The sequence below is a fragment of the Amphiura filiformis genome, chromosome 5 (genome assembly GCF_039555335.1).
Source record: "Amphiura filiformis chromosome 5, Afil_fr2py, whole genome shotgun sequence".
NCBI classification, from domain to species: Eukaryota; Metazoa; Echinodermata; class Ophiuroidea; order Amphilepidida; family Amphiuridae; genus Amphiura; species Amphiura filiformis.
Window position 1 is genome coordinate 6,265,068 of NC_092632.1, and position 26,495 is coordinate 6,291,562.

The window sequence follows — 26,495 nt, forward strand, 5'->3', positions numbered from 1 at the left end:
TGGGTGGGTGTAGTTCTGTCCTGGCAAGAAGAAGTTTATGTTCGTTAAGTCATCCGACCCTGGGGCCCCCCTCCCAGGGGTCATTTGAGGTCAAATGACTAAAAACTGTCATATGGGCATGAAACTAGGTCGTACGGGGCTCAAACTCGGTGGGTGGGTATAGTTCTGTGCTGGCAAGAAGATGTTTATGTTCGTTAAGTCATCTGACCACGGGGTCCCCTCCCAGGGGTCATCTAAGGTCAAATTAGTAAAAACTCATATATGGGCATGAAACTTGGTAGGTACAGTCAACATTTAGAGTTATAAGTTTAGGTCATTTTGGGGTCATCCAATGTCACCCTGGGGTCATCTGAGGTCAAATTACTAAAACTGTCATATGGGCATGAAACTTGGTGGGTACAGTCAACATTTAGAGACAAATTTTTGGAAGGTCATTTTGGGGGTCGCCAGGGGTCATCTGAGGTCAAATTAGTAGAAATTGTCATATGGGCATGTCACCATCAGCCTGGTAATCGCGCCCAGCCGAGAACCGCCAAATATGGGTAACCGCCTAGTCTATTTTAAAACTGATGCATCAATGACTATGTTCATCATGTCATATATAGAGGCCTTGCATGCGACGTATCATCCCGTAAATATGGCGGACTACTCAAATGCATTCAACAACAGCATGATTGCAATCTACCGTGACAGTTCGTCTCACACACATAATCCTGCACTACGATCAAATAGGTTGATGACAACATTTGATTGAATGGACTGCACTCCGCCATAACTACGGTGAAGGACACCGGTTGAAAACCTTTGTTTGGAGCCAATCAATAATTTCATGCAGGGCCTCTATTGTATCATTCTCACATAGATATAGAAATACTAAATTCGTTCACTATCTATATTTTTACTTCTAGTAGAGCTCCAATCTAAGGGTTAAAGTTATGTTTTAGGTTAGGTTAGGATTTTTTAAAGTACCCAGTACAGTGAACCTTATGGTACAAATGCGCGCGAAAATTTTAGCATAGGCCTATTGAAACTAAACTGGTGAAATATGGGACAAAAGTGGAATAAATTCGCGCAAAGCGCTAAAATGGCATTTTGTGGCTATAAAATGGCCAAATATGAGGTTAATTTCGACACAAACCAATACACAGGCGTCAATATTGGGGGGTGATTATATCATTATATTGACCACCCCCCTGGCAAAATTTTGTGGCATTTACCCCCCCCCCCGATCTACGCCTATGTAATTTAGAGCCCTCTGACTCCATCGGTCTCCCTCTCCTCTCTCTCCCCCCCCCCATCCTTCCTTTTTTCTTCCTCCCGAAACTCTAAGTAATAGGCACAAAGGACCAATATGCGATACGTAATCTATTTCCTCTTCTTTCTATATCTAACCTCCTTGGGCCTACATATTATTATTAGTACTGATATATCATACGCTGGCGAAATTACGTAATTAATCGGATTAATTAACATACTGAGCAATAGGTGAAAACAATTTTGACAAAAGGAGTTGTCCTTGTCAATTTGTAGACATGTACTTTTGATTATTTACATAGCTTCTTCTCCAATCACTGTGTAAACATCCATCCAAAAATCTGATTGCTATTATTATATGGATGAATGGACATATCACAAAAGGATTGCTTATCTCATTTTTTTTTTTAACTGACCGGCGTTATTGGGCGTTTTATCGGAGGTCACCGAGTAATGCCGAAGATCAAAATCGATTTTATGTATTGTGTATGTATCATAGGACGCTCGTATTAATTGTCTCTATGCGCTTGAGAATTCAACAATATAAATAATGGTAGCTCTATTATAATACACATTAATGTTTTAAGCAGATACAATTCCAAAATATAATATGTTTTCTGCCTTTGCTTGTCACGTGGTAGGCCTATGTTGAAGTTGCGATTATATTTTTGAATAAGTTTCAGATGAATAACAATAAGACAAGTGGCCGAGTGGTCTAAGGCGCTAGGCTCATAGAGTACTAAGCGTTGCGCCGTGAGTTCGAACCCCGCCTCTGCCAAACTTTAAAAGAAGTAAATTAAAATTTGACTTTTTTAATTTCATATTTGGGAAATGTGACTGGGAGAATTTATGTATGGTGTGGAGTGGTGTGATAGGGCATGTACTTTAACTGGCCGGCGCGGTCCGGTGACTAAGTCTTTATTGGGCGTTTTATCGGCAGTCAACGAGTAATGTGGAACAGCCATATCTGGCCAAACAGAAGCCAGAATTCCAATCTGTGACATCATGCCGCTGGCCGAGTAGGGTCGTTATGAACCATTAATACACACCTATGACGTCGCGCTATTGTTTTACCGCTCCATTATTTTCCACGAATGGAGCGATGATCACAATAACACGCCATTCGTAAATGCCTTTCTCTTTTCTCTGAAAAGCAAATACTTTTCAGGGAAAAGTACTGGCATTTACGAATGTAGTGTTAATATCAATTGCACTTTTGAAAAGCAAGTATTTGCGAAAAGTGCGGTATTGTTATCATCACTTCATTCATGCAAAACAATGATACGAAAAACAAGAAGAAAATGATTTTCAAATACAATAAATTGAGGAAGCGGATAGCAACATTTGCACAGTATTGTCATGGGACCTGAGAGCACATCAGACATATCGAATTGCATGCTGAATACGAGGATTGTCCTATATCTAATAATAATAATAATTTTGATTTTGTGAAATTCGCGATATAATACAAATTATTAAAATTTCATATTTTTATATTTTTCCAAATGTAACAGTCCTCGAAGTAAACTTTATAAATCTAATGATATGTAATTAAACTATAGGCCTATGTAGCTGGGATGAAAAGCCGACTCAATTGAAAATTTGACCTTTCATATAGAACTTAAACATTTGTTTCCAAAAAGACCTACATTTTTTAGTGTTTTGAGGAAAAAATCTATATCTTTAATAATGAAGGTCACAATTTTCATATGATTGACGGCTGTTCAACCCAACTTCCTACTATTTACTGCATATCGTTAGATTTATACAATTTACTTTGAGGACTGTTAAATTTCAAAAATATCAATTTTTAATAATTTGCCTTAAAATGTGTATTGTATCGCGAATTTAATAAAAATCTAAATTATTTGATATCAGAAGGATGTGTCTGATTTGCTCTTAGGTGCCACAAACAAAATACGTAAAAACGTCGCTATCCGAGCCCTTACAATGCAATCTGTGAAAAGCAAGTCAAGATCAAAACGGGCAGGTTAAATTGTTGGCTAAGTACGTTGTACTTATTATGCAAGATGTGTTTTACCTCACTTAGGCTTTACTTCGTAGGCCTTTACTTTTATTTATTTGGACCTTTCTTTCTACGCTTACTGTTTTTTATAACATTTTTTTTCCTTCTTTATATTTTTATACGTTTTCAGTGGCTTAGGCCCTACATATAATTTGTCATATTTTGGGCAACATTGCTACGTATAGGATAATGGCCAAGGATTAGAACGTGAGTGGGTAAGAATGGCTGAGCCGCGGAGCGGCGAAGCCATTCTTACCCACTCACGTTCTAATCCGCGGCCATTACCTATGACGTCGCGCTATTGTTTTACCGCTCCATTATTTTTCACGAATGGAGTGTTATTGAAATAAGTTGCTCTTTACAAATTGATCAATTACTCATTGATGCCGGACAATACACTAATATAATGATCGTACTAAATTTTAGGTGCGAGTGCAAAAATAGTCCGACTCAGCTTTATGTAAAATTTCTATAGAAATACCCATCATATCACGATAATTCTTGAATTATAAAGATTTAAAATGTTTGTTACACAAATTGAATAAACGTAGATTCGTAAAATCATTAAAGTGATTAGACCATCAATAGTTCTTTATGCCCACTTCTAATGTATTAACTGTTGAAGTAGTTGCGTCATGTTGCGTTTAGGTCTCTATTTTGCATAATAAGGAAAATTGGCAAAAGGTCATATAGCATGTATAGGCTCATATGAAATGGTCATTACAGTTGTCAACCTCAAGAAAACTACACCTATCGCTATACCTGAGCAATGATACTCTTCTCTGTGAATCGAGTTTACGATTTTGGAACAACCATGCAATTATGGACACTATTGTTTATCTTGGATAATTTTTTGATGGAATCATTCCGAGGATATATATCGTTGATTCGCAGCAGAAGGACCAAAATCAGGTACGAAAAGGTACGAAAATTTTAAATGTACTACAACACATTTTACCTAGGCCTATTATTGTCCTTGAACTTTGTCGGCAAAAACAAAACAAACTTCGCCGCCTTCGACGCGAAATAAAAGCCACCTCAACTTCCAGTCCCCTTCCGAAATCAAATGGAGCGTCCCTAACATTGTAATATTTAATTACCGTAAAATGGGGTAACTTCGGTAAGCGGGGTAACTTTGGTCGTTCAAATATATTTTTTAAATGGTCATATTTCCGTACAGCAATATTGTTTTTAGTCATATTTGGTCTCAATTTGTTAAGAAATATATTTGGAAGAAGTCGCTCATGTCCAATTTCTTTGAAAGTTACGAAAATATTGGCATTTTTGACCAAAAATGAGCATTTAAAAAAAAAAAATTTCAGACAAAATAAAAATCGATATTTGTGAGCAAGGATGCGTGCTTGCTTAATTTTGCATGGGGATAAATGTCACAAAAAACAAAACCTTGCCCATATACAGCGAAGATCAATTTTTTCATTTTCTTTTCTTCATGGAATGTAATACTCTGACCAAAGTTGCCCCAAATGCGGGGTAACTTTGGTCAGGCTATTTTCAACCCCTAGGGCACCCTTTCAAAATTATTCAAAAATCTTTTTCAACTTCAAGGTGTATAAGGAACCCTAACGTCATAAAAAAGAGATAATTAGAAATATATTTGGTTTTGTTTGGAAGCAGTGCTTTAAAAACTCTGAAAAGTGCCCAAAGTTACCCGTTTTACGGTATCGGATAGGCCTACTGATCGATGTAAGTAAATATTCAAGCATGCCAAAATACCATCAGATGAAACATCAAATATACTAATGACAAATAAAAATTATACAGAAAATAGACCTACTGTGGCTTTTATCATTATTAAACATGCCCGAAGAGAACGATTTGAAAATCAACAGATTCATAGGCCTAAATACATTGATACAGACTGTGTATTATGTATATGTAGCAATGTTGCCCAACATATGACAAATTATATGTAGGGCCTAAGCCATTATCCTATACATAACCTATAGAGGTATATAGCTACGGGCATGTATAGGTTTCTTTTTGACATAGGGGCATGGGGGATAAGCATAGCTTTTTTTACCAAACGTAGACTTATTAGCGAGCGCGTAGCGAGAGGCGTTCAACCGAAGCGCTTTTGCTGGCTGAACTTCTCTGGATATCGACTCTGGATAGTATAATAAAAGCAACAGAGCCCGAAAGTAGTGCTACAAATGTATCTGAGACAGACTTCCTGGTGTTTTTTTTTTTTTTGGGGGGGTTGTCCTAATGACCCTTCGGACTATCTAAAATGTGGACCTACAATTTGTTTATTTTGATTATGAAAAAAAAGGAAAAATATAAAAATTTGTTTACACCTGTTGCGAATCAAGGACCAAAAGTGCCAAAAAAAATGACTAGTATTATTGTTATCATATTAATCCTGAGAAACCAATTCGGGTATTTCTGCAATTTTTTATTGTAGTACGGTGACGACTCTCAGCTACTCTCGTGTCTCATTATACGATTTATGCATTATACAAAATAGTATTGCTAACATATTAGTATCCGACAATTATACGCGCGCATGATAATGTCATGTAATTAATTGTGAGGAAAAAACTGCACGAGGAAATAGTAGCGGCGTTCAATGATCAACAACATATAAATGAACCGTCTGTTGTAGGTCAAAGTCAGTCGTGTGTCAAACATTACGGTGGTAACATCTCCGATTTGGGAATACTAAAAGTTGCTCATCTTGGCTTTTGGCTATCGTATAGCGAGGAGGCTGTTAAAAAACTTTATAATTTAATTAGCAACATCATCAACTTGAATATAGTAAATCATCTTAGCTGAAATCGTGAAATTTTAAGGAATTATTTTAACATCATTCATCTGGAATGGAAAGTAAAAATTGTTTGTCTTCAGGCTTAAACATGGTAAGTTTTTGATACACTTTCTCTGTTTGAAAAAAATTCTACCCGGGCAAGCCTTTAGGCCTACGTACGTTTGAGGCGAGCGATCGCTCTCACTCGCTATTGTTCACATAGGCGTAGATCCGGCGGGATTTATCCCCCCCAATATTTTGCTGGGGATGGTCCATACAATCATCCCCCCCAAATGTTGACGCCTGATAATGAGGTTCTGACCAAATTAACCCCATATTTGCCCATTTTAGCCACAAAAGTGCAAATTTTCGCGCGCTTCGCGCGCATTTATTCTACGTTTACACCATATTTCATCAGTTTAGCTTCAAAATAGTAAGCGCGCAATTGTACCATAAACTTATTTTGTCGCCAGTGAGGTGCTGGATTGACTATACTTGAATTTTTTCCAACTCCACCCCCCCATGTCAAAAAAAAATCTACGCCACTGATTGTTCACTCAAAGTGGAAGTCCCAAGATCAAACCTTATCATAGGCCTATTATTATTATAAGATCGTACATTATGGCTTTAAGGGGGACTGTGCATTCGCAGAAATACCTTTCATTAAAAGTTGGGTAACTACTTGATAATTCATGAAGATATATCAAAGTATAGGCCTACTTTTTGGAAAGTAAATTAGTCAAGGACAGGGTCGTCGCTTTCGTCGGCAAAAATTAATTGTTGTCGGCAAAATAATTTGATTGTCGGTAAATTACAAAAGTCATATAACAATTGAATGTGTTAGCAACTTGTGCCATTATTGTTATACAAATACAATACAATATTCGTATTGTATTAATTTAAAAAAATGGAAAATATGCTGGACCCCCCCCCCCATCTGATTGGTCAAGCGACGCCCTTGGTCAAGGAATCTAAACATAAACAGAAATTTGGTGTAAAAACAATAATTTTGGAATAAATTTCATTTTGCCTCAAAGTTTAAGTGTAAGTTCCAGTCAAGTTCAAGTCAATCCCATACACACGATGCACTGTAGATGTCACTTTACAAAATACAAAATGATGCATTTACGGTTTCATGCATTTGTGTGGTCAGGAAAGTCTACTTTGTTGCATATTTGTATCGTAATTCTAAATCTGTTACATTTGAATACCTAAAATGTGTTCTGCTTTTAAACAGCACTAAAACGGCTTCTTCGCTAATAAATAAAGCCATGACCAGCATTACATCAACTAAATCAGAATAGGCCTACAGCCGCAATCTCAGGTCGTGAATTTCGTGCGCGCGTATAATTGTCGGATAAAAATAACATTGGAAAGGGAAACCCCAACTTCAATATCGCGAGTCGTGTGTGGATGTAGTGCGGATGAATATCTTATTCTTTCAAGCCATTCGAATAATTTCTGTTCTGTAAACAATATAAAACTGATTTTGAACTTGCAATTGTAAAGAATTATTTCTCACTGGCAGAATTGGTTCCACACGAGCAAATATATATGGGAAATATTGTCACATAACCAACTAGGGCATATATTCACAATAATAATATTGTAATAATGCATTATATGTATAATGTAAAGGGAATACAGGAAAGGCGGGAAATAAAGTCTTGCGGTTAAAGTTCCGAACCATATTGCATTGCAAGTAATCGTTTGGTCCAGAAAACAAAACATTTTTGAAATTGCGAGTCAAGATATTTGTTTTTTAATAGTTAATTACAGATACATTCATTTAACCAAAACATCGGTGTCATGGAAAATAGAACATAAGTTTTATTCGCTTTATCACTTTATTGTAAGCACGGTTTGTCTTCTTCCCATATCTATACTGTTTACGCTTCTTGCAGATAGCGCTGTCTTTATTATTTTGTTTTAATTTTAACCAAACATTACCGGTAGGGCCTATACGACGTGTAAAATTTTGTAAGTGGAACTAAACTAATCAGATTCTTTATCCTGACTGTTGGTCTGATAACCAACCACCTGTATATAAAGTCCTATTCTATAGATCATTTTGAGTTGCAGGGACGGAGGTGTGGAATAAGAAGTCCTGATGATTGCATTGTTGGCATACGTATAGTTTCTTTTAAATTCTTATCTGGCATTTTTCCATTTTCTGTCTATAACTTCCGCAACAATAATACTTTCTTAATGAGCAGTCAGGGTAAACAGTACAAACAACGTATGCTTGTCATATTTCCATTTGTAATTTCATATTTAATTGTGCTAGTGTGCGATGCGTAATTCTTCTTTATTATCATGGTATATTGATATATTAAGAATAACGATTAAGCATCATTAATTTGATCTCGTGTGCTTAGTTAGCAATGTTTGAAAATGTTTCTATGTTCCAGTGTATGATGCGTAAGCCACATCACTTGTTTGTATTATGCGGGTAAGCATCATTAATTGATCTCGTACACTGACACCAGTATGTAATGTGCTGTTTGTACTGTTTACCCTGACTGCTCATATCCATAAGTATACCAGATTTGAGTCCAGTTTAGCAGGGACAGTTTGTATTGCTCAGTGATTAGAGCGCTCGCCCCGCAAGCGAGAGGTCTGTGGTTCAAGTCCCCGCACAGGCAGGTATGTCCGGAGTTTTAACTCTGGTATATCTGCCTATGTTCTTGTCGTGTTTCCGTTTGTATTTTCATTTTTAATTGTGCTTGTGTGCGATGCGTAATTCTTCTTTCCGTTGTACGATGAAGCAGCATTAATTTGATCTCGTGCGCTAGTTTGTAATGTTTCTATGTATGATGCGTAAGCCTCTTCCCTTGTTTGTAATATTTGCTGTCAACAGAGCCAAACTGCAAGAAAAAGAAAAGCTACCCAAGATCCCAATGATCAAGGACAACAAAAAAGTATCAGGTATGTGTTTATGTGCCAAACAATCTATTTTTCCTTGCCGTCTATTTTGCAATTTTTTTTTCACTGATTTAGCACAAAAAGTGCAGAATTCAGTACTAAATTGCTTTACCATGTTTACTCAGCAGACCTTTGTGCGATTTCCCCAACTAAATGCCATTTTAAAAGAATTGGATGCAATTTTCTGAAATTAACCACAATTAAGACCAATCTTATATGATTATTACAGAATTTGATGTAATTTGGGGTGATTTAGTAGAATTTAGCAGTAGTAGTAGTCCCAACCATGTATTTTGATTAACTGTAATTTTGTGATATCTCCCATTTTTACAGTGACATGGGATCTTTAGGAATTGGGTCCGATGGAAATTGGGAGCGATATTTTGGTACCCCTTCCATTTTTTAAAGATTCTTGAGCCCCCTGGGGGAAAGAACAAACAAAACAAAACAAAAACAAAAACAAAACAAAAACACCCCAAAACCACTAATCCCAGTAATGATTATACAGGGTGTCCCATAAACAGCGGGTTCCAACGAATGTGGCCATATTTCCATTCAATTATATGTAGCAATAATAATTTCAAGAAAACCAGAACTCATTTGATAATATAAAACTGTTTTGAAGAAATGTAAAAATTTTGTAAAAATTGTTGCAGGATTGTTTGATTTCAACGTCGAAATTTCGACATTGTATCGGCATGATCAACGTTGATCATGTATTCCCATGCACTGGGTAGGCCTAGGCCTACTGCATGGTTGCAAAATGCGCACAATTTGTTTGGTAAAATGTGACACATGTTTCTTAGAGGAATTGTTCTGAAAATGTCAAACATGACATAAAAAATTGTGTAGGCCTTTCGGTTCTTGAGTTATATATAGGTAAAACGTTTTGTTTGTAAACACTGAATGATGATTGCAGGGGTGCAAATTGTGATTTCTTCCTCAGGAGCAAAGTTTTTACGCTCAAGATTTCCTCAATCATACCATGCATAAAAGAGCTTTATTCTGCACTTCAAAAGATGAAAATGTCAACATGGCGTGTATTTTTAGCGCGACTGTATGTTAGGTCTTCGAGCTTAAAAAAAAAAGGCTTTATGATGACAATATGCGCGCGTAGCGGGCAAAAAATTATTTTACACTAGTTTGGGGTCAATTTTGGTCGGACAGAGGCTCCTTTCCCCTTTTATTTTCCTTTACCCCCATTCCTCTTTCATTTTTTGTCAGAGGAGCACAACTTGTTTTATGGTTCTTCTTTTAAATTTCCTCAATATTTTCCAGTTTGTCCTCTTCTCAGTGGCATTAGTATTGATACACTGAATTCCTTCATGACTTTTGTTCCCATAAAATCCTCATTGCTGCCTCTCTATAAATTTCCTCAGATATGATTGCCGCCTCTCTAAATTTCCTCAGATATGAGCCCTGTTTCCACCTGTCTTCATCCAACTTCTTTTTTTCCTGTTAAATTACATTGAATACCTCCTATGGGGATGAATTGTAAATTTCCTCATATTATCCCATTTCCATATTCTAACACCAACACTTTCCTCTTTTTTGCTCTTATTTCTTGGAACAATAGTGTGAATTCCTCCAAATTTTGCACAACCAGTGTCTTTAAAGATTTCCTCTCTTCCATTCAGTAGCTTCACCTCCTCACAGCCCTCCTCTTTTATCTTGTACCTCACTCTTCTTCATTTTCTTTCCTCTTTTCCCTCTTCTTCTTTTCTTTTCTTCTCTCTCCCTCCTTTTTCCTCTCTTTCTTTTTTCTTCCCATGGCATTATTTCCTCAATTTTGACTCTCATTTCCTAGGAGCGGTGCTCCTCGCTCCCGCACAATTTGCATCCCTGGATGATTGAAAAAACATTTCAATATACTAGTATCACCTCATTTGTTGGAACCCGCGCCCTGTAAGGCATTATATTGTTTAAATCTCGGTCAACTCTATATATGATATTTGTTTATTAAACTTCTCACACTAACAGGTTTCTTGTTACATTTGTTTGTTTGTTCGTGCAGAAACACCGGGATCCAGGATACCAACCCACCAAATTTCGAGCAATTTGTAGCCGATAACAAAGAAAATGATGAAGACGATTTGTTACGGTGGTTATGTTCTAGGCCTACTGTCAACTCCGTAGGACTGAAGCACAGGTGAGCTTGCAGTCTCTCTGCATATCTGTCTGACTGACTGTCTGTCTGTCTGCCTGTCTGAGTCCCTTCATCTACCTCTCTAATACCTTATTGTACCGGTATCCACTCTGGTCTGTCTCTCCCAGTAGCGTATAGGCGGGGAGGGGCAGGGGGCAGAGTGCTCCCTGACCAAAAATGAAAGAGAAAGGAAAAGGAAAAGAAAGGCGCAAGGAGCCCGTTTCCCACTAAAATTCACCCCAATCATAGTGTAAAATAGTGTAAAATATCGGTATATGTAGGGCCTATATATCCCCACGATAATACCGGGCCAAAATGATGCAACCGGGAATTATGTTTCGTATTTGCTCACGATTTGTTTGCCCTTTGTCCCCCCCCCCCGACCAAGAAAGCTGGCTATGCCCCTGGTCTTTCCCCTCTTCCCTTCCTCCCTCAGTTTCCATGAATTCTAGTCTATTGAAATTAAAGCCTTAATGTACGATCTTTTTAAATTTTTAGATTTTTCTTTTTTTCTTCTAAAATGATAATATGCAATCATTATGAAAGTTCCCAATACATTTGGACGAGAAAAACATTGGGAATTTGCAAAGAAACAACATCATAAACTTCACCTCTATCTGACTCGAAACATCTCGCACTATTTGGATTAGGACAGCGAGTGCGGCCTCAGAGTTAGTCTCCTACGCGGCCAGTTTGGTTACGCTCCCTCCACATGTGGAGGGAGCGTAACCAAGCTAATTTTGTACGAGACTACGGTTTACGATCGTGGCCGGCATAAAGTCATAATCTAAAAAATTATGACTTTATGTCGGACCAACAGAAAATCGTCCCGTTTTACTACAAATAAGACGAATTTGACAGTTTGCTCATAGATTTAAGTTAGAACATGTGTAAGTATTACAAATATGCCAAAAAATCGGTTTTGAAAAAAATAAAGGTAAATTCTGAAAAAAGATCGTACATTATGACTTTAAGTGGTTGAGTGTAAAAAGGGTATGCCGTGTGACATTATTTTGTAGTTAAAAGTGCAAGGGAAATTGTTGAGGTCGGCAGCAGTGGCGTTGCAGCTTTCTTGGGCGGAATCGCGCGGGACCCCCCCCCCCTTTTTATTGGTCGATATCATGGATGTCACTTTAATTACAACAATTTTATGTTTCTTTGGATTCTCAAATTTTCAGAAAATGTTTGGTTTGGATGTTGAAGAATCTGAGCACAAAAATGCCATCAACTTTCTTGTTTTATGTTTGAAATATTATATTCATAGATGCAAATTTCAAGATGTCAAACCTAGTTTTCAAGCTTACAAGAACATGGTGAAAGTTAAATTTGGCACAGAATATAAAATTGCAGAAAGCAAGGGAAAACTGGGTAACCATTTTAAGAAATTTTCCTTTGATCTTGGTTTTTAATGGGTTGCAATTTTCTTTTATCGTGGTGTGTTTATATATATTTTTACCCCTTTTTTCTTTTCTTTTTTTTCTTGCCATGGTGGACCATGTTATTTGCACTGTGATATGGGAAAGTTTTCTGTGTTTTGTTTTGTCACTTGTCCTGCATGTTTGTGTGTTTGGGGATGGGTGGGTGCGTTGATTGTTGAGGGGTGTTTGGGTGGGATTTGTGTTTTGTCTAGAAAATCCCTGGTCTAGTTTATTAATGCACTCGTAACCAACATTATTTGTTTGATCTTATTATGCATGTTGTATGGTGCTGATTCTGCCCACCCATGGCAGGGGGACCCAACAGTTGCCTTTGTGTTTTCATGCTTTTTTGCTGGGCTACCACTTCTTTTTCTGCTTGCCTTTTCCATCATTCTTGGTAGCGTAGCATTTGCTCTTTTTTATTATTTTTTTAACAGAGGTATTGGTTGGGTCCTGTTGTCGTGGTGGGGCAGTAGGGCCTAGTATTTAAATCTCATTGTCATAATCTGATTGTATCTTTGCATATATCTTGGTTACCGTAATTAAGATGGGGTCTGGTGGACCATGTCTGTATGTTCTTTTTTCCCTTCCACCAGGCCCAAGTACAGGTGAATAAAAATGGAAAAAAAAAAAAAAAAAAAAAAAAAACAATTTTATGTTTCTTTCTCAATTTGTACATTGTATACCTGCAGACTGGACGCACAAAACACATCTCCTGGCCATGATCACAACGCACATGCGCATGCAACTTATATTCTGGACGACTTGACCATATTGACAGAATCAACATAGATAAATTAATACACAATTCCAAATTTAATTTGATAGTAAGTGAGTATAATAATCTTCAATTATCTTGTTTTGATGTCCTTTTTTGACAATCCAAAAATATCAGCGATTTTTAAAATTTCATTTTAAATTCGTTGCGAAAATATATGAAACGATCGTATTTTATACTTAACTAGTTATGTATAAAAGGTCTTTTAAAATTATTTTGACGCTATCAAAATACAAAATTGATCAAAGAAGTAAACATCTACAATATAACGTTTTTTTAGGATTTCCGCATTCACGTGATAACAACTTGACAAAATAATATATAAAATGCATGCCTCTTATTTTCGTTATTCAAAAATATATATATATTATATTATTGTTATTCTTTTTTAACAGGCATCTGATATTTTCTGGAACCGGAAACCAAACTTTGAACTTGACTGTTGGATTGCAATAGTATATTGACAAAATAGGTGTTTGTGACCTATATTTTGCAAAATTGTCTGACTCCCAGGGGGAAACCCCCTCGGGCACTCCTAGGGTGGCCCACCAATTTTTTTTCTTCAAGTTTCAGCCCCCCATGTTAAAAATCTTCCAAGCCAGTGATCATAATCGTAATCATAGGGCCTGCACTTTGGCTCGACATTTGAAAGGGGTGTGAATTCATTTTTGGATACGCCCCTATTATAATTAGGTAATACTCGAACACATTCCCTATACAGGCTGAGTCAAAAAGAAGTAAACTCATGTTTGAGGGGCTGTAACTCAAGATCTGTAAGGAACCTGCTAAAAATAAAAATACCACTGGAAAGAGCTAATTCTACACGTCTAAATAAAAAAACGAATTGTTGCAATTGCTCACAGCAAACTAAAGTTATACTCATTTGAATACAACCACCCATTTTTGTAGCTGTACACGGCTGGTTGATTTTCATCTATTTAAATTTCGACGAATCAGCAAAGTGCTAACAGGATTTATTGTTGAAAAGACAACTTTTGCTTTTAATTAATATTCAACAAAGTCCATGGCGGTACTATAGTTTGTAGGGATACAATACAAGTCTTTACGAACAATCCGGCAGAAGCTTGATTGGGGAATGTTGGGTAAAGGATTGAGCTGATATTTGGTCTTGCCCCGGGGTCTTGCTATAACGCATGTCTAACTCTAGCAATGTTCACTTGTGATCTAGCAGATCGTGGTCTGCCTGAAGCTTCCGGCTGTCTGTTCCTTAGTGTCCCATGCATATTGAGCTTGTTCGCATTCTTACATGTATATACTGCTCCCTTACATGAAACCCGGTTAGCCGTAGGAAATTGGAGACGAAAAAGACGCTGAACTTCAGTGGGACTCTAGTTTCATGATATTTCGTCGACAGAAACATGCGCTCCCGTGCGGTAAATTGTGGTGCCATGTTGTCATTTGGCCCGTTTTATTATAATGTAGTGCAATGAGGTAAAATTCATATTGAAAAGAGCCCTTTAACATGTAGGAATTATTGCTCTAAACCACACCTACCTGCCACAGAACTTTATTTGCAATTGAATATCGCGCCTTACCAATCAATAGGTAGGCCCCTACTTGGGAAGTGAAACCGTGTGCAGCTACAAAAATGGGTGGTTGTATTCAAATGAGTATAACTTAAGTTTGCTGTGAGCAATTGCAACAATTCTTTTTTTTATTTAGATGTGTAGAATTTGCTCTTTCCAGTGGTATTTTCATTTTAGCAGATTCCTTACAGATCTTGAGTTACAGCCCCTCAAACATGAGTTTACTTCTTTTTGACTCAGCCTGTATGTATACATGTACCACATGTAGTAAATCTGTCTGCTTTATCTGTATTGTGCCTTTCTTAAGCAAATAGTTAAACACGATTTCATCAAACATTATAACAATAGCTCTTTTACAGTGTGCAATCATCCCGGGCAATAATTGGGCAATAATAGAGGATGTGCGTGAAATTATTGATTAGCTCCATACAAAGGATTTGAACCGGTGTCCTTCACCGTAATCATGGCGCAATGCAGTGCATTCAATCAAACGTTGTCGTCAACCTATTTGATCCTATAGTGCATTTGTTATGAGTGTGAGACGAGCTGTCGCGGTAGATTGCAATAGCTTGTAATCATGCTTTTGTTGAATGAATTTGAGTACTCCGCCATATTTACGGTATGAACGTCATAATCTAGGTGATTATTTGCATTGGATGTCTTGAATACGCTGGCGAAGTTGTGTAATAATCGGATTAATGCTATAACAGTAGGTGAATACAAGTTTTGAATATATCGCGTTGCAAAGCCCCATTCAGTGATCCCAGCGAAAGTGAAAAAAAATCAAATTGTTACTTTTATAAAATTTTTAATGAAAAAATGGCAAAAACCCAAGAAAACGACAGTATCGACGAAGTTGAAGCCCCATTCAAATAGGCCTACATGTAGCTAATTTATATATACTGTCAGTATATAAATTAAATCAGTTCAATTCACGCTGAGTGTCCTTGACAGGTTTGACTCTGCTTCAGCGGTCATGAAAGAATTCAAAAGATAACCTCTGCCCCAACAATCCAAAGCAATTGTCTGAAACTGCTCTTCGGATGATGATAGTCATATAATGATCAAAAGATTATTACTGACTATATCATTGTACAAAATCTGAATTTTGATGATTTTTACGATCGTCCAGATGAAAAAATCACTGAATGGGCCGTTAGTTCCCTCACTCCTTACCCTGGCAATATGAATCAAAGAAAAATTAAGAAAAAATTAAATAAAACAAGAAAAAAAAAGAAAAAGAAAAAGAAACAATAAAAGAAAAACAAATATGAAAAGTACGAACAATATTTGGTTTATAAAATTAATGTGACCGTGATGAGGCTCGAACTCACCACCTTCCGATTTAAAGTTCGAAGCGCTCGTGTACCAAATTCTGACGCCTTACCAAGTGAGCTGTGCTCCTGAGATACGAAATAAAAATAAAATAATACACTGTATACCTGCTTGTGTCGGTAATTGATTTGCTCAAATTCCATAATGGTACAGTGCAACAGAGCAAAAATGCCCAAAATTTAAAAGCTATATAATTTATGAACAATATACACTACACATGAAAATACTAATACAAGGGAATTTCAACATAAGATTCCAAACAATTAAGTACCAACATGCACAGCTTTGTCCTTATATCACATTTGGGTTTTTAACCAAATGTTATCAAACCTCTACTGTGATTGGCAGCTGCACAAGGCATCTCTTTGATAGCTGATAATGGCCATCCATTCAGCAAGTGGCTACTAACTGACCTTGACAGGCTTGAATGAGCACTGTCATCTGCTACAAATTATGTTTAAATTTGCTTAAGGGATCTAAAATGAGCGTTTATTGCGTTTCGACATGAGAGCACCTCAGACCTATCGAATTGCATGCTGAATACGAAGCATGTCTTTCTGATATCAAATAATTTTCATTTTTTGAAAATCATAATATAATACAAATTTTATGACAAATTATAAATATTTGATATTTTTCAAATTTTTGATATATAACAGTCCTCGAAGTAAATTATATAAATCTAATGATATATTCTTAAAGTGTATGTAGCAGGGAGGAAAAGCCGACAGTCAATTGAAAATTTTGACCTTTCATATTGAAGATATGGATTTTTTCCCCCAAAAGACCTTTTTTTTTTGGTGTTTTGGGAAAAAAATCCATATCTTCAATACGAAAGGTCAAAATTTTCAATTGATCGTCGGCTTTTCATCCCACCTACATACACTTTAAGTATAAATCATCAGATTTATAAAGTTTACTTCAAGTACTGTTAAATATCAAAAATATAAATTTTAATGATTTGCCATAAAATGTGTATTAAATTGCGAATTTCAAAAATCAAAATTATTTGATATCAGAATGACATTCTTCGTATTCAGAATGCAATTCGATATGTCTGATGTGCTCTAATGTCCCAAAATAAATACTGTCCAAACGTTCATACCCCAGCCCTTTTAAAAACAGCACAAAACAGATAAAGCAGACTAATGTACTATACATAGGCCTATACATGTATGGTATGCCAGGGACTGTTTAAGAATATATCATTAGATTTATGATATTTACTTCGAGGACTGTTATATATCAAAAATGTGAAAAATATCAAATTTTAATAATTTGTCATAAAATTTGTATTATATCGTGAATTCCAAACAATGAAATTTATTTGATATCAGAAAGACATTCTTCGTATTCAGAATGCGTTTTCTTTGTCTTTTTTTTTCTTTCTTGTTTTATTTATTTTTTCTTTATTTTTCTTTGATTTATATTGCCAGGGTAAGGAGAGTAGGGAACTAAAGGCCCATTCAGTGATTTTTGATTTTTTTTTTTTTCATCCCGACGATCGTAAAAATCATCAAAATTCAGATTTTGGATACTAGACTGCGGAACTCAGTCTTCAATGATAGTCAGTAATTTTTATATTTTGGACATTATTATGACTATCATTTGAGGACTGAGTTCTTATGATCCGAGGAGCAGTTTCAGATAATTGCCTGGGATTATTGGGGCAGAGGTTATCTTTTGAATTCTTTCATGACCACTGAAGCATTGAATTGAAAGACCATGTCACTCGCCACAAAAGAATGTCAAAGGTCATAAAAGGCCTATGGCTGATTTTGTACGTTTCGTCATTGTCATAGATGTGCTAACATAGCTTGCTAGTGTAGTGGTTCAGCCGAAAGCCGTGTGTCTAAGACACAAAAAAATGCATTTACGTGAGTCTGTAATTTATATACCGGTACTGACAGTATATAAATTAGCTACATGTATTTGAATGGGGCTTCAACTTCGTCAATACTGTTGTTTTCCTGTTTTGTTTTTTTGCCATTTGTTTTTCATAAAAAAATTTATACACGTAACAATTTGATTTTTTTTTTTCACTTTCGCTGGGATCACTGAATGGGACTTTGTAGCGCAGATTATTCAAAACTTGTTTTTACCTACTGCTATATAGTATTAATCCGATTATTACATAACTTTGCCAGCGTATTCAAGACATAGGTTATGTAAGGGATAAACTGTACATGGGTATAGGGTATAGAGGCCCTGCATGCTTTTATCGATTGGCTCCAAACAAAGGATTTGAACCGGTGTCCTTCACCGTAATCACGGCGCAGTCCATTCAATCAAATGTCGTCAGTGTGCGAGACGAACGATGTATAAATCTGGAGGTCACATCATCACTTATGCTTATTGTAAAAAGTTTGTCCAATGCATATACTGTGTGTATTGTTCCCGGGTATTGTCAATGCAGTCAAGCAAACAGGTATTATATTTTGAAAAGGCCGCTATAGTATATTCACAGGGGTGTCTTGAATGGCCAATCATATGGGACATAATCAAATTGCAGTGACTGCTTCCTTTGTTACCACATGTCAGTCATCTTGTGATTATTGGACCATGTAAACCTGCAAAAAACGAGCCAAAGTGCAGGCCCTATGGTGTAAATGCAGTATACAGAAGGCAAACGAATAGAAAAGGGGAAAGTAGCTCATTCCCACCAAAATTCACGCCCAACATAGTGTAAAATATAAAAATTTTGCGCGTTACACTCGCACATTGTCCCAATAGTCCTTTTTGGACTTAAAGCCATATTAACATTTGCTGAGGAGAACGCCCTCAAAACAAATTTTAATTTAAGTTTTTACACAATTGTTATGTACTTTAGTAAACAAAGATCTGCAAAAATCAAGACTTTAGGTGCTGTAGTTTTGTCAAAATCCGAGATTTTGAATAAACTGCCGGAACCGTCGGTTTATTATTACGATAGAAATATTAGTCGAACGCGTATGCGATGTCAACACACCCCTACGTACACGGCGTGAAGGACACACACATACACGCCAGAGGATCGTACCATATTACAACCGCCGGAGTAACATGCATTGGCGCTAGTAGTAAATTCCAATTTTCTTTGCATTACCGGTACCTCACTTGTTCGGCTCAAAATTAAAAGGGGGCATATCTGACAGTAAATGCTAACATTTTATTGAAAATGAATACTAATCTATCATTTAAAGAAATGTTATAATATACACTGGATGTGAAATTAAGATGGCTTCAGTACAGAATTACTCATAACATTTTGCCAACTAATGACTGGCTGTACAAAGTTGGCTTGGTTGACAATGATAAATGTGTTTTTTGTAAAACAGAGAAAAACCATGGTACATCTATTTGCTAGTTGTAATATTGTGAATTCTTTCTGGCAAAGTATTCAGACTCATTTTGATTTCATACCTGAGTTTGATGAATTTACTTAGTAAAGTATTTGGTTTACTGGATACAAATGTTAATTACTTTAGCAGGTATGCTCATTGCTAGAAGATATATTTACAAGTGTAGATGCGAGCAGGCTAAGCTCTCTTTTAATGGTTTCAAAAATATTGTTGTTGATACCTTGAAGCTTGAACATTTTTGTGCACAAAGAAATTTGAAGTTGGATTTACATTTTAAAAAGTGGGATCCCTTTCTCAGTTTGTTGTGATGCATTATATCTTGGATATCTTAGCAGCCTTTATTGCATTTTATGTATACTGTTAAGGTGGTGCTGCACCCCTGGCCAATTGTGTGCCTATTTTTGCATTTTCTCCAAATTTGTTGAGAGGAATGCGGAGATGGTCACGGTTTTGTCGGGGGGTGTGGTGCCGCCTCAAATCCATAAAAGTGTACTGGAATTATTAATTTCATGACACTATTTATATGCTTGTCTCGGCCTCTGTGGTGAATTTTGAATATTGTATTGTATTATATTACCACTGGAATTTGTCTGTATTGTATATTCTTATTGTATATTTTTTTTGTGTGTGTGCTTGTATCATTATTGTACTGTTTTTATTTGCAACGCATAAAATGTTAAAATAAAAGCCCGATTTCGGGCATGAAATACAACTTGAAAAAAAAAATATGGCTAGCTTATAATATAGTATTTCGTGATCCTAGCATCCTCTTTTCGTGACATTTTTCAGCACATATCCACGAAAAAAGCCTATTCCCAAAATTTCAGTTGATTCCGATTTTGCGTTTGCGAGTTATTATTTATGTGTATTACACTGCGTTGACAATACGTTGACAATGCGTTACAAATTTCACGATATCTTTGCAAAACGAATCAATCTGCAAGATATATTTTGTACATAAACATTATGTAGCCAGAGGTTTCCAGTAATATTATGTAGCCAGAGGTTTCCAGTAATATAAAAATCTCAACTTTTTTTGAGAAAAGTGGGGGATGAGGCTATGGATCACGAAATGCCCTTTTAATTAACATGTATAGCCGGTAATACCCGGTCAAAATGATGCACTACGGTACCGAGATTTTTTTCGTCTTTGCTACCCCACCGAAACATGTGAAAACCGGGAAGAATTTGTATCCCCCCCACGCGAGTATTTTTTGGGAGGGGACTTTGGGGGCTCGAACCCCCCGGGGTAAAAGCAGGTGGCGGCCAATAAGAAGGGGCGGTGGTAGATGAAAGGGCGGCAGTAAGAATTACTAAAGAAAACGGGAGGGGCAGAAGTGGCGGGGCGGCGTCAAGAATAATTACGGTATTACCGGTAATGAAAAAAGGGAGAAAATTTTTAAAAAGTAATGTAACTATTATACCTTTTTGGTGGCCAACAGGGGCTCTAGGAGGTGGTTTGTAACGGGGTGGGGGGTGTAACACCTCTAATTCTTGAATATTAAAAAAAAAAATGGTCAAACAAATTTTTGCTCCTCTTTTTTTTTTTTTTTTTAATTGTGGTACAACCCCCTATATGAAGAATGGTACTTTTAATTGGTTGTAAATATAAATTTATATCAAAGTTCTTTTGTTGCAAAAAAGGGCAAAATGTGACTATTTTAAGGTGTAAAAGTATTTCCGAAAATCACTCCCATCTTACCCTGTGTCCCATTTTACCCCAGTCTATGATGATTACAAAACTGAAATATTTTACTAATATGAATAATGAAGCCGATCCTTTTGAAATAAACGGCCTGGGCTCGATTTTCTAAGTATGATTATGTATATAGTAATAAATGATAACGTTTCTAAAATGATGCTTTGTACATTCCATATTTCTAATAAATTATTTCAATGGGAATTTAAACTGGTGTTCTTGTTTCCCTGTTTCCTATTCTTTGTGGTTGTCTTGTCCGAATACATAGGCCTAGATTGAATATGGCTGCATGTAGGCTATGGGTGATGGTAGTATAATAATATGAAACATAAGCCATAAGGCCGTATAAAATTAATGTTTTGGTTCTCGTCCAGAGGATTTTCATGAATTGATGAGGGAGGGAGGTGTTTTTTTTTTTCAATGTAAAATTAGCATTGTCAGTAGTTTTTGGTCTTCTCCAACAGTTCTCGCGGAAACGATGAGGCCTTTTTTTTTCAAATGTGAGATTCTGAGGATAAACCCCTAGAGTACCACAAAAAGACTTGGAAGTGATGCTTGTTATCTAATAAACTTATTTATATGTATGAAGATTTCATAAATCATTCCAAAGTCTAAAAAAATTGAAAAAAAAAAAAAAAAAAAAAAAATCTGACAAATCCCAGAAATTGAGGAGGGAGGGACGAGAACCAAAATATTAATTTTACACGGCCTAAACTATGAATACAATAAATTGGTCTAACAATTTTTAATAATTTTCTTTCCCTTGGCCTATAATTTTATAAATTTGTGATAATAAATTTCACAAATTTATAAAATAATAGCCCTACATTGGAAAGAAAATTATTAAAAGCATATTATTATTGTTACTCAAGAATCCTTGTTATTATGCAGATAAAAATATGTAGGCCCATTTAATAAATTACGTCTACTGAAGATAGCAGAGAGAGAAATAAGTTCAAGCTGTAGCCTGAATGCAAGTCTTTTTAAAGCAGCCGTAGCATGCTCTATGCGCGTGCGTTGAAATAATAAGACTTAGACTAGTCTAGTCAATTATTGTCATCAACATTTTTCATCCGGTGACCCCTCATTGACCCGATGTGATTTTTAAAGATGGCGATTTTCTCACCGGGAGGACCACGGAAAGAAGCGAATTTCCGTACAAATATGCCTTAAATTAACTATTGCTTGGCGGATATGATATCTGGAAATAAAGGACTATCTCCACGAGTACAGTAGGCAAAAGTGGAGTGTGCATGGGCTGTTTTACGGCTTCTTTCTTTCAGAGATGTTGAATCGCCCAATCAAGCAAGTTAAGCTTATTGAGTTATTCAAGTTCCTGTAATTTTGCCATTTGAAGTAGACAGCGTTGCTTTCCTGCTTAACAGAACCAGCAGAGAACAGTCAAGATGTCAACCAAAGCGGAACAATGTGAGTACGGTCATCCTGGGCGGTAATCAAGGATGTATTGATTTGATCATTGATTTGATTATTTTTCGGTTATTTTTATAAAATATGGTTTTGAAATACTAATTATGCTACTACAACACTACAATACATGTGTACAGGAGTACTAGACTCGTTTGCCAGTCTCGTGTATGCGCCGTTTGTACCCAGAGACTGGCTTATGCCATTTTGTGTGTCAATGGGATTTACACACTTAACGTTTTGCGCAGCTCAAACATTTCAACAATTTTCTTTGCAATTTATATGAAATTGGTACTCATATCTCCAAATCATAGTTATCTTATTCAATGTATCCAAGTAAATTAAACTTGGAATTTCTGATACTTAGAAGATAATCTCCAAGCCATCGACCCCCAGGGGTAGCACTAGGTTTTAAAACCAGGGGTTCTCAGAACCCCTGAACCCCCTGAAAGTGTTAAAAATATGCGCTCAAATCCTAAAATGAGGGGTTCTCTAGTCAAGTATTGAATGCCCGTTTCAACTGAGACGAATAGGTATATTCGTCTCAGCGTTTCAATATATCAGTATCAGATTTTGTGATTTTGGTTATGATGTGTAAATAGTTAAGGCCTGGCAAAAACGCGATCTCCCTTTCACGCTGTGATTCTCGCTATTAACCAACTATCTGGCTTTTAAAGAAAGTTCCCACGCAGTGTACTTGCTATAAAAGTGTTGCTTTATGCCATAAAAGTTCGCGAATTCCATAAAATGCAGTTCAACTTGACAAAGTGCAGAATTCAACAGCATTGCAAGTCACATGTCACGAGTGAAAAAGCCATGATTTACTCAATAAAAATGACATTTCATTGCAAATGAGTTCAAGTTTAGGCCAAATATCATGATATTTATTGAATTACTGGAGTATTTTGACTATAAAACATAATTCAAGGGCAAATTTTTGTCACTTTTTTCTTCTACGGCCTCAGTAAATTTCACATGCTGGGCATATCTCTACACACCACCCTTGAAGCATTTCTTACAGATCCCTAGAATTAGAAATTACCAACTCACGTGCGTTAATCGTCATTCAGTACTGCAATAAAACTCATCAGTGATTCTAGACAATATCACAATCTGTGTTAAATTACGCTGGCGGTGTGTATTTTATTTTTATTTTTAAATTATGTTACAATGCTACGGCGACTTCACATCAACATTTATGTTATTGCATTTTATGTTACATAATTTCTGGACAGGTCGTAAATATTGGAGATCGAAGCTTTTATTTTTCTTTCACATGTTTTCATTTTCTGCGCGCATGAAAACCCCCGAACTGGTATGCAAAAATGAATAGATGCGCTCAAACTTAGAAAAATGCGCGTGGCGCGCAAGAAACATAACTTAAGCGCGACCCTGTCGACCCCCCAACGTCCGACAAGCGTGTTCGGTGATGAAACAATGCAAGTCACGAGATGACCCACCTCATTTACAGCCGGTTTCTGTCGTCAAGTCGTGTTTGCGATACAGCCACGTTGCACTCTGAGGTCGAGACTAATTGGTGACGTCGATAACAACGAGTAAACAAAATGGCTGGGAAAACTGAGAAAGTCGTGTCTTTTAAAAAGTGTTTCATTGTGACGATCAGAAACCTCAAACAACTTTTTGTTTACCGCGCTTGATATGCTAACGATATAAGCCAAATATTGCAAGAAATCTACTCGCTAGAATCTTAGCGAGCCCGCAAAAAATTACCATCCATGCGAATGTATATTGAAAACGTAAATCCCCACTAAGGAGTACCCAGTAGTCTTACTTGAGAACTCTAGCTTCGAATTTGCACATGATAGTTACGCATTGTTTTTCAGTCAGTCAGTATTGACGATGTTATTTATTCTGTTAATGTTGCAATTTGGATGAAAGTTATTTTGATGAGTCAACTATATCTTTTGACTTTGAGTAAAGATTGCCTATTTTGAACATTTCAAAATTTTGTTGAAGTGCAATTTTGGCAACATTTTTAATGTAATCGCCAGTTGTGATTTATAACAATACACTTGACACTTTGAGGAGCGATACAAGAGGCTATATGATGTACCGTACACAACTTCCCTCTTGCATCCCTCTTATACACTTTGTAACTTAAGTATTTCTTTACACTTCTACTCTATTTTGATGATTATCATCAAACATCAATTACAATCATTACATGTATGAATTTATAGGTGTAACCTTACACATTATACAATCCTTCTGCCGACATACTTTTGGTCGTCAGAAATGCTGATGCACTCCCCCGTTCGGGGCTTGTGCATTAAGATCTTAGTACCGTATGCATTATTTTGTACAATTTCACTACCAACAAGTGCTACGCATTTATTAAACTATAATTCATACTTTCTGCCGCTTGCAGTTGAGCATGGTGACCTTTCAGCATGCCAATTGCACAAGCACTTTTCTGCAAGCGGAGCGGCATGCTGCTGACATGATTGAGCGGTAGTGCGATGACACTGAAATCCAATGTTGCCACTCTGGAACTAAAAAGTTTAGTGAAATACGTCCCAGGGTCCATTTCACTAATTTTTGAACTCAAGTAATCCGTTCGCAAGTTACGAATACTGTTTTGCTAGATGTAACTTTATGAAGGGTCCCTATAGTAAATCCCTAATTACTTATGAAGGGTACCGATAGGAAGTCATTTTAGTGAAATGGATTTTATGTTGTGTTGTAAGTTACGATTGATTTTGAGACTTTCGAAGCGTTGTAAAGTTGAGTGAAAAGGACCACTGGTTACATGAAGTCCTCAAACATTCAAAATTTGTAGTTACTTCAACTGAATATATTATTATATACATAATGTGTGAGCGCTACAGACATTGGTGGGTATGGGGTACATTGTAATCCATTACTATAGTAATGGAGCTGTGAATATGGCAAATTACATGTCTGGCCGGCAGTCTAACTTTTCACACCACTGTTCGTTGAAATACATGCACGCCCAGCTTCCGCACTGTAGTGTATGAATTACCACATACCCGTTCCACTACTGAGTCTGTATTAAAGAAAAAAGAGAAGGCTATGGGTTCTATTAGGGGTGGTGCAATAATTATGTGTACCCCGGGTGAATTCTCAAAATGGTCTGCCAAAAATAAACCCCCCCCCTTTGGCCGTGCCAAAAAATCTGTGCCCCCCCCCTTTCGACTTGCCAAAAAACCTTTGCCCCCCCTCACACATGCAAGATTTTTGGGAACCTGAATTTGAAACCTTAAATTGTCTTAACATGTAATGCGGCGCTTGTAGACAGGAAATTTTTGCATATTTGAGCGTGTTAAATGTAACGTTTTCCTCGCCTTTTTAGGGCTTAATATAAACGGTGCCCAAAATATCTGTGCCAAAAATTGCTTGCCCCCCTTTCGACCTGCCAAAAATCGCTTGACCCCCCCCTTTTCGACCTGCCAAAAATGCTTGCCCCCCCCTTTGGCCTGCCAAAAATCTTTGCCCCCTATAATTCACCCCGGGGTACACATAATTATTGCACCACCCCTTATGAGTAGGCCTACAGGGAAATGGATCCGATTTTTGTCCATGACTGTAAACAATGTATAATATCAGTTGTAGTAACTACAAATTTCGAATGTTTGAGGATTTGTTCCCGGTCTGAGCCGGGAGTTTCAATTATTGGAACTGGTATAATACTTAATAGATTAATATTAAAAAAGAGGCTATAATTGAATTAGTGCCACGATTTTACACATTTTAGGATCAAGGGCCACTTCAGTACATTTCGCCATGGCCGGTTTGAAATACAAGTCCACCCCTAGCCTGCTATCAGTTGATACAAAATTGCTCCACAATTTTGTT

The 26,495-nt window shown here is 36.7% G+C and overlaps 1 protein-coding gene and 1 long non-coding RNA gene across 2 annotated transcripts in view; both read left to right on the forward strand.

Moving 5' to 3' along the window:
• Positions 1-11,112, forward strand: part of LOC140152532 (uncharacterized) — a 31,363-nt gene extending 20,251 nt beyond the window's left edge. Inside the window, exons 3-4 of the long non-coding RNA XR_011859029.1 lie at positions 8,905-8,972; positions 10,984-11,112. This is a non-coding gene — a long non-coding RNA (uncharacterized lncRNA). The remainder of the gene's footprint in view (positions 1-8,904; positions 8,973-10,983) is intronic.
• An 11,221-nt stretch (positions 11,113-22,333) lies between these two features.
• Positions 22,334-26,495, forward strand: part of LOC140152533 (protein unc-79 homolog) — a 64,426-nt gene continuing 60,264 nt past the window's right edge. The window contains 1 exon segment of the mRNA XM_072174899.1: positions 22,334-22,661. Coding sequence (XP_072031000.1) covers positions 22,640-22,661 — 22 coding nt within the window. The 5' untranslated portion in view covers positions 22,334-22,639.